General features: G+C 38.4%; 1 protein-coding gene across 1 annotated transcript; it reads left to right on the forward strand.

Moving 5' to 3' along the window:
* The first annotated feature begins 2,453 nt into the window (after nucleotides 1-2,453).
* LOC108667687 (two pore potassium channel protein sup-9-like) lies at nucleotides 2,454-3,680 on the forward strand. The gene has a single exon (XM_018154735.2). It carries the CDS (start codon nucleotides 2,489-2,491, stop codon nucleotides 3,638-3,640), a length of 1,152 nt encoding a protein of 383 aa, XP_018010224.1. The 5' UTR covers nucleotides 2,454-2,488; the 3' UTR covers nucleotides 3,641-3,680.
* Nucleotides 3,681-16,427: the final 12,747 nt, after the last annotated feature.

Here is a 16,427-nt window from a genome sequence, read left to right on the forward strand (position 1 = left end):
TACTTCTAATTAACGAATGTTATCGTAGTTGGCTAAATTGAAACTCCATTGCGTTGCATGATAATAAAATGGAACAGTGAAATTGGTACTGAATTTCATTTAATTATTATCACAATGACAACTCATTGGGAATTGCATAATTACCTGAAACAATAATATTATTAACAGAAAAGAGGATGAAAATTTAGTAATAAACACATTCATAATTATGATATATATTATAATCAATATGTGAATATTGATAAAATTTTAAAATTTGTGTGAAAGTATTCATAGGACAGTATGAAGTGCATTGTCAATACGGAACCGCAAACATATGAGTCAACTGGACGGCTATCTCGCGGTATAACATCGCAGTGCACCCACACTTCCGCTTCCGGTGCACGCCGTGCCCAAGCTTACAGACCAGCAGGCTTCCTGTGCGTGAGGGGCGCGAGAAATTGCACCGGGCGTGTTTGGCGCGAGACGTTGCACCGGGCGTGTTTGGCGCGAGACGTTGCACCGGGCGTGCGGGGTGCGAGACGTTGCACCGGGCGTGTGGGGCGCGAGACATTGCACCGGGCGTGAGGGGTGCGAGACGTTGCACCGGGCGTGCGGGGCGCGAGACGTTGCACCGGGCGCGAGGATTGCGAGACGTTGCACCGGGCGCGAGGATTGCGAGACGTTGCACCGGGCGTGAGGGGTGCGAGACGTTGCACCGTGCGCGAGGATTGCGAGACGTTGCACCGAGCGCGAGGATTGAGAGACGTTGCACCGTGCGTGAGGGGTGCGAGACGTTGCACCGGGCGAGAGGGGCGCGAGACATTGCACCGTGCGTGAGGGGCGCGAGACATTGCACCGTGCGTGAGGGGTGCGAGACGTTGCACCGGGCGTGCAGGTAGACAGCTGGCAGTGCCCAGCAGCCCGTGGTAGGGAGTGAGTGTGGCTGGTCCAGCTGGCGCAGCTCCGTGTAGTCTTGTCTTCGTATATTCATCATCCGATAACTCTTCACAGAAAACAATAATTATGCAGAAGATGACATTTAATAGCAAAAATTTGTAACTGAAACCGCTTTGCTTCTTAGTTTAGGGAAGAAGTTAATTTATCGTGTAATTTGAAAGTGACTTAGTTGTGGGTTTTAATTTTAAAAGTGAGATTAATTTAATAATTCTATAATATATGATTTGAGAATTGCAATCTGGTTATTATAAGTGAATTTTTGGGTTATCTGATGGGAACCGCGTGTCACTCAGTCGTGAACATGATGCAGGAAGTTCAACTCTTCACTGAAAACGATAATTATGCTGAAGATGACATTTAATAGCAAAAAATTGTAATTTAAACCGCTTTGCTCCTTAGTTTAGGGAAGAAGTTAATTTATTGTGTAATTCAAAACTGACTTATTTGTGGATTTTAATTAAAAAAAAGTGAGATTTATTTAATAATTCTGTCAGAAATGATTTAAGAATTAAAATCTGGTTATTATAAGTTAATTTTTGGGTTATCTGATGAGGCCCGCGTGTCACTCAGTCGTGAACACGATGCAGGATGTTCCTTGCCAAGCTAGGCCTCCATTCGTTATTGCTGTTATTGAATCAATAATTTATGGCAAATTACGAAGTTTTGCAAACGTGAAACTGTTGCGTGCACTTTGCATGTCGCTGAAATTCAATGATCTGGAATGTCCAATTCCATAATTCAACATTAAAACATATTATATCTGGTTGTTTTCATTCACGAATAATTAGTAATTTTCGATTTGAATTTAAAAACAACTAATCGTATCGTTATGACAATTTTTACTTGTGAAACACTTGCGAATACGGAAATTATTAAAAAAAAAGAATTATGAAGAATTATTGAGCTACTTCACTATTTTAATCGTGAGTTTTATATTTAACATAAATTAACGTTTTTCTACACTCCGGAAGACTATAGTTGCTTATTGATCTCATATATACGATACTGTTTGCTTTTTTATCGCTCTTTAGATATTTTCAGATCTGGATTTTATTAAACTGTTTGCTAGACCTCACTAACGTGAAGGAAACAGAGCAGCTTCACCTATTGCAAAGAATGTCTATTTAGTTCATCCTATGAGGCAATGCAAGCTCATCACGGCACGACACGGTGTGTCAGAGATAAGGAAAGTGAAATTATATTGACGACTGTCGAAACAACATGAACTTGCATACCACCAGAAAGAGCGATTTGTGTTCCACAGCGGGAAAAAGCAATGATTAATTAAAAGGTGATTAGAAATTTCCCATAGCATTAGTGCTCAGAATTTTTTTTATATTGCTAATTATTGTCAAGGATTTAATTGAGTGATAGGAACATATGTCAGTGAATTAAAACCAGGATCTTTCAGAAGTGAATGTGAAATTTCTACTAAAACCCAAGTCTTGTGCAACAAATTCATTGAAATGCGAGTTTGAGCATTTCGCTCAAAATTTAAACTCAATTCACTTTGATATATGAACTAAATTTTGAAATAACCGCGCTAACGATGCCAATAGAGCGAGGACGACCATCGCAACGGATCCACGCCAGCGGAGTTGGCGGGTCACACCAATCCTCGCAACGATCTCACGGACGATCCTCGTCGTCGTCTCGAACTTCATTGCATCGTTGCAAGGACTGCTGTCGAAAATTTATATCTCTCATGTGCACTCAAGTGGGGGTAGGAAGCTTGCTGATATCCTACGCCATCGTAGGAGCTTTTGCTTTTGTTGCCATCGAAGGCGAGATGGGCAAAGCAACGACCAACATGACTGTCGAGATTCACAACCAGACGCTGGAGAACCTTTGGCGCCACACCTTGAAGTTCAACGTGTTGAACAGAACAATGTGGTCGGAAGAAATTGACAGAACTTTAATAATTTTCCAAAGGAGGGTTGTGAAGTCCATCATTAAAGATGGATATGAAGTTATGGACCCGAAAGATATATGGACGTTTCCAGCATCGTTGATGTTTTGCCTCAGCGTATTCACTATGATAGGATATGGACACATGACCCCGAAGACTGTCCCTGGGAAAATATCGACTATTCTCTATGCAGTCATTGGGATACCTCTCTATATTGTCTACTTCATGAACATGGGCAGAGTTTTTGCTAAAACATTCAAATTTTTGTACCGAAGTATCTACAGATGCGTAAGCCAGGAAAAGAGGGAGGCAGAAGAAGAAGCGAGATTATCCGGTTGGGAGGAACCAGCAATTCTAGTGCCATCAACTGCTTGCGTTTGGGTTATGATTTTATATGTCGTTTTTGGTACAGTTATGTTTGCGGAGTGGGAGAATTGGTCGTATCTAGATTCGTGTTATTTTTCTTTTACCTCTCTGGCAAAAATCGGTATCGGTGACATCGTCCCGGGCATCGGAAGCAACGGACATACCAACGACAACGCTACCAAGCTCATCATAAACTCGATGTATCTGCTTGTAGGCATGGGCCTAATAGCAATGTGCTATACTCTTATGAAAGAAGAATTTCTGACTAAAATTAACGCTGCTAATGAAGAGTTCAAGGAAAAAGTCTACCTCTGTGGACTCAGGCTGGGTCTGATCGTGGAAGACGATGAAGAAGATGACGAAGAAATACGGCATCTGCCATCGAGGTCTATGAAACCAAATCGAAAATCAGTTCGGCGCCGCTAGTCTTTTTCTGGAATTGTTTTTTTTTTATCGATGTTAGATATTGTTACTGCATTCATAAAATTCATGAATGTATGACTTTATTTTATTCAGTTTCGAAGCACTAAAAGATGCATGTGGCTATAGTTCATCGAAAGTTATCAGGTTCGTATTGGTAGTTATAGCTACTTCCCGAAGCGGCCTTACTTATCAGGTTAGTATGGGCAGCTATTTTTTCCAAAGGCACATGGTCGTCTGGTTTCTATGGTAAGCCACTTCCCCAAATGGCATATGGTTATCAGGTTAGTATTTGCAGCCACTTTTTAACAGCACATGGTTATCAGGTTTGTTTGGTCTCCTACTTCCTGATACGGCACACGGTTATTCTATGTCGATTCGCAATCCATTGAAATTAAATTATAAGAAAATTTTTCACCCTGGCATCTGCTGATAGATGCTAAACAATTTCAAATTTTTTAATCAATAATTGAGTAATTTGTTAAAACATTAGGAAATGTAACGCCTCATTGTATCCTGAAGCAGTGTGTGCGTAAAATCTGAATGTATATTGAAATACCAAGGGAGTAAATAAGCGAATGCAATTTTTTTTCTCTGCGATATACGTCACATGCTCATGGCAATAGATTCTGTGGTAGTGACATAAGCTCCGGAATGATGCAAAAAGCGATTAGTTCTTGCATTCTTGACGCGAGATTTATGATTACTAAGAAACATAACTGTGTCAGGCTCATTCTTTATGTAGTCAACAATGAGTTGTTTCATATCGTCGCAAGTATAAGCCTGTACTTACCCAACTACATGTGTCATCCGGTGGCATTCATGCTTTGTGCTCGGGTCTCGGCACTCGACACTATCTGTTGTCTCGTAGATTTTAGAGACAGGGCATTCCGCTTCGCTAACCTTGCTTCATTTGTTACGCTTTTGTGTCGTTAATGGGACACTTCAAGGGCCCTGAATGACAGACTGTTTAGGAGACCATGATGGGAGTAACTCCCGAGCTCTTTGGCGTAAATTTTGACATCATTGTAAGCTGCATGTAGAACGGCTGCTGTCTCAATGTCTTTTGTATACATTGAGATTTGGAAATTTTGCGAACTATTTTTAGTGATATATAACTCTTCACCGGTGTGATTGCACATATTTAAATGCTAAATAATGCAAAAGGAAAATTTTTTCACGAAAAATTACCGAGATTGTTAAGAAATTTCGATCCAAGGTAATCTCTTCGAAGCCTGACGTTTTGAATTATTTGTGTTAGCGACATACTGTAGTGAAAATAGGAAGAGAGAATTGCTAATAGATATTTGCTTCAGAGCTGTGGTTTCTCCGCATAGATAGATGCAACGCTCGACGCTCGTTAATGTACTCAACTTTGCACTGTTTACACTTATTAGTTGCTAGATCAAAACGCATATCTGACTCTGATGGAAATTTTTCATTTCATTTTTTGGCTGTTTTCGGTATAGCTATAATATTTGCAAGAATTTCGATTTATATTGCATTAATTTTAGAATGTCTTTTCGATTCTCGCATTATTGTAATATTGTGATGTTTACAATAGTGCATAGCTTTATGTCAGCTCAGATCGAGCAACAGAACGAATTATGCTGAGTTTTCCCAATATTTCATATGACTTACTTGATGGTAAGCGTATTATTCAATGAAAGTTGGGAATCAGTTTGAATTTATGAACGTTAGATAAAAAATACACAAGTAAAATACATGAATTGACCGAGTTAAGCTTCTCCGCCTTCCGTTGCCTCTATCTGTAACGTCACATTATTTTTAAAACCAATTTTCATGACTTCAGAAACGATATAATTAGCCTCTCGAGAATGAACATGTCCGTTTCAACGGTCGAACCAACGGTCGAACTCAAGACAATAAACAGGCGGACGAGCCGGACCTGTCCAAGCTATCCATGCACCATTCACGCATAACTTCAAGAAAACGTTGGAGGCCACCGCCGTGCACAGCTGAATAATTATTGTCCGCAAACTTCGGGCATGCGACTTGAATTCGGTTTTGATGGACTATATATAACTAGAATTGGGACGCGAAAGTAGCTGCGTAAAACGGCTTTGGTCACTGCAAAAAATTTTGAACTGAATAGTACCAATGAGTTTTTTTCATACCGGTGTCAGAACAAAGAAGCCGTTATATGCATGTATAACCAGAACCACAAAGCCTTTGTATGCCAATGCCACAACTAAAAAGTGTTTGTAACCCAGTACATGAACAAAGGAGCCTCTTTATGAAATACCAGAACCATCTATCGTTTTAATGCCAGTATATAGAACCTAGAAACCTTTTTTACCAGTACCAGAACCAAGATGCCTTTGAATGTCACTTCCATCACCAAGAAGCCTTTGTTTGCCAGTACCGGCAATATGAGCTTTGCATGCCAGTACCAGAACCAAGATGCCTTTGAATGTCACTTCCATCACCAAGAAGCCTTTGTTTGCCAGTACCGGCAATATGAGCTTTGCATGCCAGTACCATGCAGAACCAAGATGCCTTAATTTGTATACCAGTGCGTGAACCAAGGAGCATTTATATGATAAACCAATTCCAAGATTATGTCAGTGCCTTCCCCAAGATGCATTTTAATGTCAGTATCAGTACCATGATTCATTTCATGGCATTACCTGCACCATAACTTATTTTCAATTTATTTAGTATACCAATTCCAAGATTCATTTCATGTCTGTATCTTCACCAAGATGTATTTTAATGCCATTACCAGTACCATGATTCATTTTTATGTCATTAACTGTACCATAACTTATTTTCAAGCCATTATCAGTAGCAAAATTCTTTTTCACGAGCCTGCCTTGGTCAAGCTCTCTAATCCCAGCAATGTTCTTTGATGCACTCGTTTAAATGACAAAGTTTGCTAATGTATTATGTAACCTATAGATTTAAAAGAAAAATAAGCAATAGAATTAGTATATTTTGATCACAATAATGAGAAATAAATTTGATTTGTTTATTTGCTTAAAGACAAATTGTATGAATAAAATATGTTGTTTTATGAAGAGATTTTATTTTTCTTGCCCTTCAATCTTTATTAGTTGAAAACCTCTCCTTTTTTCTAATTCTACAAAACCAAATAAAATAATAGTACAGAATAAAAATTTGTGATGAGCTTTATTGATGTCTCTAGTTGTGGCTGCGAGCATTTGAATTCCCTCAAATACGAATTCTCTCAAATTTGAATTCTCTCTCTCTTCAACCACAAATACTGTGCGTCTTAACCTCCTATGTCGCCACAATCGTTTTTCTGCCGCCTGCACTTGTCAGGTCTGTCCAAATCCATGCCTGAATATCAAATTATATACAAGTAGGCTGAATGAGACAAAAATCTGCATTTCCATTGCAATAATTAATTATTTGGAAAATTTCTTTATTTAAATTCCAGAACCTTATTCTGTACAGGTATGCGAATCAGATTATGTCTATCACACTATTCATTACGTGTTAGCAACATTATTGCACGTTAGGCATCTCTGGCCTCTAGCCAATTAGTGGGACCGAAAACTTACAATGTTCATTCCACACCTGATGCTGGTTCCTGTTCTGCAAATAATGCACTGGGCCTATACTTTAAAAAAAGGTTAAGAGATCGTAAGTTCACCAGCCAATCATTGACGGCCTTTCAAGCCAAATCCACCAATCATAGACAAGAAAATAAGGCGTAAGTACTTACGTTCACTTAGCGAGTTTTGAAAGTATGGCCCCTGACTTGGCATGGTGGCGTGAATAACAGAGTGTCATTTAGCTGTGACATCAAATATATTGTACGTAACTTGGCTCTAGGTGCGTTGTACATAAGTACATGCTGCGCTAAATTCATCACATTCTCGTGGATAATTTACCGTGTCCATTTTCTATGTTATGGCGGTATTATTGAACGTTTTCTGGCACATCATTTTTGCACATCACGGCTGCCATCTCTCAGGTAATCAATAATTAGAACAGAATTTTCGCAACGATCATATTGTTTCACTTGTAACGAAAGTCCAAGCCACATCAATAACGAAAAAACGACGAATGTGTACAATGTATATAACAATGAGTAATGTTTCCTTTCAGATATTGGCTAAGAACATTCCTTTGTAAATGGATGTCATATAAAAATTTTAATGGCTAGTACAAAAAAGATCAGGTAGTAATTCCCGTTTATAAGTTCTTAAAAAATTATAGGATTTAATTTTCGATTTCACGTTAATCTGTTCAAACAGCGACTCATCGAATTCAGTTATATGTCGTAAGCCGCAAACCTTCATTTGAAGCTGCCAGACCTGACATTCGTCTAAACCGAATTATGCTTAAAATCACAACAGTATTTTCTTGATTTAATTTTATTTTTTTTTCAACCATTGAATTGAAATAAAATTTGAGTTATAATCCATCTGAAAGTTCGGTATGACGTGCTGTGCATTCAATATAATTGATGGAAATTGCGAAGACACCATTGTCCAAGTGGGCATTTGTAACTCAGTCGACCACTGACTCGATGTTCTTCAAACAAAGTCAAACAAAGTGTCTGGTCTACGAATACTAATGAATGATTCGAGCCTTTAGGTTCTTTCTGGCAAGCAGCTGTTGGTTTAGAGCATCTGACAATCTGTTTACAAGCTGCTGCTTAGCCTCGAACAAATATTTGTGATTTTTTACTGCCTAAAGATTCGCTGTCAGTTCTTTGAGTGGCCGTAGTTTTCTTTAGACCAAAAATAAATAAATGTTGTGAAACTGAGAACTGGCCTGTGGATGTGCTCTCCCCTTATTTATTAGACGCATTCCATTCTTTCGCATTGTAAGTCATGTCAGTGACGTTAGTGTACCTTACTATTTCAATTACAATCGTTAATCAGGGCATATATTTCCTCAGTTTTAATCTGTTTTTGACGAAATGAGTCAAATGAAAGAAAAAAATACTGCTTGTATGAATGCTTATGATCCTACGTCCTATATTTACCGTCGTATCCACAAATAATTTCCACGCACGCCATCTCGGGAAATGTCGGGGAAAATTTGTAAGTAAATTTGACGATCTTTTCGGCAACTTTTTCCAATTTTTTTGCGATCAATCACTGACTGTAACCCACGCTTTAGATTCACATTATAACATACAAAATGCTTTTCAAATGCTTCTAAATAATCAGTTAATTATTCAAAAATCATAAAAGAACGTTTCATTTGAACATTCTCTCTGTCCTCACCTTTCACCGTTGCTTCTTCGGACAATTCCTTATCTTAAGTGCCCGGCCTATTCACTGAGAGAAACACTGTCAGCATCTCCATTCATAAATACTATAATAAATTTGGCAAAGAAGAGTTGAAGTGAGTCCCGCTTTTGATTAGGCACAGTTAGCGTCACCATATTTTTCCCCTCGTAAAACCCGATGATATCAACAAGACAAATGTCGGCCATAAGCCCTGAGCAGGCTTCTTCATCACATTCAAATTGTGAACGAACGTGTGCTAGGGGAGGTGTTTTTTTAAATAATGTTGAAACCTGGCATAAATCAAAACAGAGATATTTGTCCTTAATTAACTGAGTGTTTGCATCGCAGTTTTGTAATATTTGCAGTCTCACAGGAATATATAATGAGAATATTTTTTGAGTATCCAACGTGTATGATTTTAAACATATATTTTCCTCCAGTATGAGGTTTTTTATATTGTTAGACCATCAAATAAAAAACAAATGATTGATTCAAGAGATCACACTTGTGAAAAGCATGCCCAAATTTGAGAAATAATAGCGTCCATTTCAAAATATTATGTGAATCATGGCAGGTTGATCGTCGGCAGTCAAGTTACCACCCATAATACAACTTGCATTGTTATCCTTCGTCATTTGTGGCCAGTGCCCTATTGCTAATATGTATGTACCCTAGGGTACGTATTAATAATTATTTGTTTAAAATTATTTTGTTGAGTTAAGAATACATGGGTATGTAGTATTTTTATTTCATGTTATGACCAATATTTTATTGTCAAAATGTACTTACATAGTCTTCTTCTCGCATTTTCAGGTTCACTCGATCTATTTCCGTGCCTCTGCCTCCTGAACATTCATGAAATCATGCCTGAAAAAAAAACCTCATTTTTATTTCCATGATTTTTTATCAGGGTTTTATTTCATGGAGATTCTCAGCCTCTAGTATTATTCCAAAATTTCTCTATCGTCTTCCTCCACGCTCTTCCTTGTTTCGATTTTCAAGTCGCGTCATTTCCGTTTTTCGATCGTTCCTCGTTTTTTACCTACATTTTTGATGATAAACTTGTTGTCTCTCGATCGCTCCCTTGCTGCTTCCATCTCCCTTCTTTCGCTCTCTCAGATCTCTCCTTCAATCTCTCTCTTTCTCTTTCTCGCAGCCAAGTTTAGACCTATGGCACACTGCCCATAGTTTTTATGACGCTGGCTCGCGGTCATCTTTATTCAGCTTCAGTTAAAACTTTTACCACTGCATATCGTGCCCATAACGCTTGCTATACTTGCGCAGTCTTGCTTATGTTCTAAAACAGAAATTCCGTACTCTTCAATCCGTATTTTCTTCTAGTTTTCAATGTTTCGCATCATCGATCAGTTAATATTCAGCAAAAATTCCTATGATACTATACTGATAATAAATAATTTTATTGAACTGAAATTAAGTGTATACAATCTCATTTTTACACTTTTCTGCAGTTTCATTCTTATAAATTTTTCATAAAAACACGCTATTATAAACTCTTAAAATTCTTTACTGTAGTGTTCTAGTGAGCATCAATCAATCAAGTGTTCTAGTGATTTTTTGTATATATATACTGCATGATCCGTTTTAGCGTTACTCTTGAGTGCTTTGAGGCCTTAACATATCTTAAGTTGCAAGAAACATGCGATGGTCGAGCCTTGCTACGCGAAATAAAGACGTACTACAAAGCGGTGCGGATGCCACGCACACAGCAACAGATGATCGTTCTATAGTGGCATGCTATGGCTAGAAAGATCTTGTGTCGCCACGCCGCGTAGTTTGTGTTGAAGTGTCATAATAACTTTAAAGATGAACGCCGGAGGGACAGGAAGTTGGGGACAAAATTCACAACCGCGGTTGGGTGCAAGGATTGACCACTTGTCTGAGCATCCTAATGCAGAAAAAATGAATGAAATTAACTGACCCGCAGTGGAATTTTCAATGTTAATCAGAATTAATCACATCTTTTTATGTTTGTGATTCAACCTGAAAATCAATGAAGATATGTTCGTTTATATTATAATTTTTTTATCATTTTTTTATCAAAATTATACCAATATGCTCGCGATCACATGAGCACCAAATTTTAATAAACTTAAATGCATGGGTAACTGAGCTCCGGGGGGACGATAAATGCTTCTAAAGACGCCCCATGATATTTCGTCGCCATGGGATGGGAGGCGTAACGCTGACGCAACATTGAACTACAGGGCGGCACGGCACAGGTGAAGACGGCCATTGCACGGTAATTGCGGTTACAGAATCGTAAAGATTGTACCATAAATTCCATATATGCACTGATACCTAATGCTTATGCATGCCGGATATCGGGAACACTACCGAAAAAAAGATCGAGTCTCAACCGATTATTTTAATTCTTGAACTACTATTCAATACAAACAGATTTTTATAATGTTCAGTGCGCATACGACTTCGAAGATGTTTTAAAAGACACCCATCAATCAATGTCAGAAATACTAATGAGTAATAGGGAAAGGTATGTTAGTCGTACGGACAATGGTAAGACATAAGAGGATTTCTTGCATTTATATGAAGACAGCAGACTTACCTTATAGGGACTACGCCCTTATACGGCCTTGGGGGAAAATGCTTGGTTGCAGGCGCATAATTTGGCCCTTGCATGATTCAAATGGACTTCAAACAAAGTCGGGATACATTTATATGGAAATTTATATTGTTACTCTGATGCTAACGAACGCGCTTCAATATATATACTCACTAATTTGATCTTCTACTCATTTATAGCTAACAAAGCAGGTGGAATATTTCACAGTATTTGCTCAGTTTAGAAATTATTAAGCCATGTTTACTGGAATATGGTGAATGATGAACAAAAGTAGAGTGATAATACTATCATAGACATCACAAGCTAATAGAGGATAGAAATGGGAACTCAGTCTTAGCCTAAAAATTATTCAATCCTCACAAAATAAAAGAATTAATAGCCCTGTGCATGAAATGAACAAACTGAATACGATTCCATTTCTAGAAACAATCACTTACATTATGAAGTATTTAAAAAATGACAATTGATATGAAAAGAAAACAGCTAATCTAGGTATATTTTGTAACGAAAGTAATTTGGTGTTCTTAAATTTAATAAAGAATAAACACGAAAAAATCAGCCATTATTAGGACCATAAAGAAGCCGTCCATGTCATCAAAGGCTTGCCAGTATACAGTTTGAAATTAAGTCATCATTTTTCTGGATGCAAAAGAAAAATTTGCACGAGTAAGTTTCTGATGCAAAACAGCAGAATTTCACATATAACATTGCGAAAATACAACGTTCACTCTTAGTGTGATTCGACCAATCAAACGAGTGAAAATTCAGTAGGAATATCTTTATATGAGGAATCTTGAAATAAGTATGTAATTCTTACAGCCTGTACACATCAGCGTGCGAATGACATGTATGAATCAGCAAAATACCGGTACCTAATAAACTCATTGAGCATGAAATGACACTCGTGCCATGAAGGTATGTCAGACAAGTTAGCGGCAGTGGGCGCTGTCAGACTAGAGGGCGCTGTCAGACTAGAGGGCGCTGTCAGACTATAGGGCGCTGTCAGACTAGAGGCGCTTTCAGACTAATGGGCGCTGTCAGACTAGAGGGCGCTGTCAGACTAGAGGGCGCTGTCAGACTAGAGGGCGCTGTCAGACTAGGGCGCTGTCAGACTATAGGGCGCTGTCAGACTAGAGGCGCTTTCAGACTAGGGCGCTGTCAGACTAGAGGGCGCTGTCAGACTAGAGGGCGCTGTCAGACTAGGGGACGCTGTCAGACTAGGGGACGCTGTCAGACGTGAGAATGCGATGAGTGAGCGCCTCGACCAAGAGAGTGCTGACAGAAAACAAATTTTTGGCCTAAGAGAATGACGCTGACAGACGAGATGACGCTGTCAGACTAGAGGTCATTGTCAGATGAGAGACCACAAGTCAATTTCTTTGAAACATTTGTAAAATGAATATAAAAATTAAACTCACAATCATATCAAGTGGAAAGAATTGATAACCTGAGAAACATTAATAAGCATTCTGCTAAAATTTTACGTTGAAAGCGACTATTCCCATATCTCAGTTAAAGCCAGAAATACGAGTATACGAGAGAATTAAATCCCTACCAGTTGGATATCGAAAAACTAATGTAATAACAAAGAATGAATATTGACAAACGATTTAGTTGTCATATGTGATTCTGTCCACTCCGGCAGCATACAAAATTATAGTCTCTACATTAGAATTTATAGCAACACGTGGTACAAGACAACTAACATTTTTTATTAAAACTGCTTCCTTCATCAGCAGGAGGTACTCTGGCAATAATGAGGTTCTTGCCAAAGTCAGACGCTGTTCCAACATCTTTGTCAGCAAGTGGATCATTTGAGTATCGGACGCCATGAACGTCTGTGTGAGCTTCTCCACCTTCATAAACATACATTTTAAAATAAAATTATAATATGATGATAAATACTAATGTAAAAAGCAATTATAGAACAAAATTACAGAATTAGAAGTTACAAAATTTGGAAAACAGATTTATTTCACTATTAAGGCAACTGGAGCCTGAGGCATCATCCTTCTTCTTTTCGTTTTGCATACAAAAAACATAACCTTGATACAAAATTTGGAATCACAACTCATTTTTCAGTTTCAACAAATTTGGGTCAACTCCGATGACAATATGATTGAATACTAAATGGAGTCTGAGTATTAGAGTAACAAGTACAACACAGAGACTGACACACTTCAGAAAACGAAATAAAAGTTATTATGAATCAAAACTCATAATATCGAAAAACGAAGAAGAGGTTGAAGCGAAAACATGTAGGGGTTTCTGTTGTCAAATCGATCACTTGGATCAAAGGCAGAAGTAAACTAAAGTATATAATTGATAAAACAGTTTTTCGTTCACAATCTCAGACACATCTTCATCATTAGTGGCAGCAATGAGCTTGGTTCGAACTACACTACAGTACCGGGAATGGCTATACGACCCCCCAATTTTCTCCAAATATTTTTTCTTGAAAAAAATATGGAATTCTAATTATACGAGGTTAAACTACATTTGAAAATGTTTCCGAGGATATGTGAAAAAACAATTTTCTCAAATATAAGAGAAGAAATTATGAAAATTAGAAAAACCTAGGTGGAAATGGGTATAAGACCAAGATATGTTCTTCTCCATTTTGGTATCTTTCTGTAATATTTTCACTTTAAAAAATACAGCAATATAAAGGATATCTTGATTTTCGTCATATAGGGCCTTTCTGGTGTACTTCTGGTGTAGTTCAGTGTCCTCACTTATATTTTTTTAGTAATAATATGCCAAACGGGACAAGACTCACTGAGGCCGGGAAGGCGCAGATTTTCGGCTTCGTGAAATGCAGTAGAAGCCAACGGGACATCGCAATGGGAATAAAACGCTCAAAGCCTATTGCACAATCATTTTTTGCTAATCCGGGCGGCTACGGGTGAAAAAAGCACACTGGACCAACCCCAAAATTAACCGACAGGGATCTTAGGAGACTGTTTTCTGAGGCTTCTAAAACTTGCGCTACCTCTCTCTCTCTAAAATTGGCCACTGTAGTTGATGTAACAGCACGATGCATCCGTTTGATATTGCATGACTCGGTGAAATTCAAATACATGACTAGGAAAAATGCCCCTGCATGTGCTCCAACAAAAGCACATTATCAACCGACAAAAATTTGCTGAAAAAAATTTGCTTGTTGGTAAGGGATGGCACAAGATTTTCTTCAGTGATGTAAAAAGTTCAATCTTTATGGTCCAGATGGATGACAATGCTATTGGCACCACTGGACCGTGAGCCTGAATTTTTTTTTTCAAGCTGCAATCTTGTGGCGGTTCGGTCATGGTTTGGGGTGCGTTTAGCTGAAAGGGAAAATCAACTCTAGCTATTTTCTATGAGAGACAAGATTCAGAGGCTTACAAGCACACGCTGTTTTACCAAGTTCTCTCTTTTGCCGATGAGAAACATGAGGGAACATATGTTCCCTCATGTTGGAACATGACAATGCTTCGATTCACACCTCAAAATCAGCAAACATGTGGTTCATAGAGCAGAATATTACTCTGTTGACGTGGCCGGCGCTTAGTTCTGACCTCATCCCAATTGAAAACTTATAGGGCATCATGGCGAGGGATGTTTAGCAAAATGAGCGCCAGTTAATTCCAATCTGTGAGTGACGTGAGCACGGCTTTCCTTCGTTCTTAGGATAATACAAAAGACACTGGATTATATGGTAAATAGAGTAGGGGGAAGATGCAATGAGGTAATTATGGCGAAAGGAGGTGAGATTGCCTATTAAAACGAGTGTATGTGATCCACAAATGGAAAAAACAAATCTTGGTCTTATAACCATTTCCACCTAGGTTTTTCTAATTTTCATAATTTTTACTCATATATTTTGAGAACATTTTTTTTGCATAGCGTTGGAACCGTTTTTAAATGTAGTTTAACATCGTGTAATTAGAATCTCCTATTTTTTTGTGCAAGAAAAAATATTTGGAGAAAACTGGGTGGTCGTATAGCCATTTCCGGCACTGTACTTCTTACCTCTTGAGTGCTGTCTCAAAACTGCCACTCTTAAATCATGCGACATCGAGCTGTAAGCTGTGTTTTTGTTTCAACGACACCGCTGCCTAGAAGTCAATCTCGCAGGAATGACATGCGGCATGAAATAATAGTGATGCAGATCTCTCTGCGTAATAAATTTAAATGCACAGTCCAATTAAAACTAAAATTTACTTGATGAGTGAGCAGTCGACTTCACAGCCTTGTAGGGTGGGTGGGGTCACTTTTCTTTCTAAAAATATGTCCTCTATGGCATGGCAGGTGCTGCAAATGTAAATGGCTCATACTGCTCTTGCAAAGGAAAAGCTGCAATATTTGTCCATCAGTTACAAATAATTACAGGTCAGTAATTGTTACAGCCCTGTCTTGCTTAAAAAACAAAGCGGTTCAAACACAACCGCGGATACTCGCTTAAACAGTAAATGAAACGTCGTGTGTATACCGCTGAGATACACACACGCTGAGATCAAATTTACTTCTTACATTTTGCAAATAAATATTCATTCGACTGTGTTTCAGCATTCACCATGAGAGTGACAGCTACAACCAAAAAAATTAGAACAGTACTCACAGCAGTTAGTGACTGAGAGCGCATTTTCTCACGTCCGTCCGTCCGTCACGGGCGGACAGATCGAGGGACATGACGAGCGCAATAGCGACTTTTTTCCAAAAATGAGAAAATGCGCTAAAAATACTCGTTCAAAATAAGAGGCCAACCTTTATTCATGTTTTCGACTTTTATACTTCAAAACTAAAAACTTAGAAGCGTACTTGACATCCCCAAAACAGTGTTCCCTTCTTGAGGTTTTTATTTGAACGCTTTGCTATTTAGTTTGAGGAAAGTCTTTTCAAGTGGCTGTTGCCGCTCGATCCTGGAACATCTCGAAATAAAAATAGAAATTTTTAATTCATTAAAATATGAGTTCAG

This window comes from Hyalella azteca, unplaced genomic scaffold (genome assembly GCF_000764305.2).
Source record: "Hyalella azteca isolate HAZT.00-mixed unplaced genomic scaffold, Hazt_2.0.2 contig13934, whole genome shotgun sequence".
NCBI lineage: Eukaryota > Metazoa > Arthropoda > Malacostraca > Amphipoda > Hyalellidae > Hyalella > Hyalella azteca.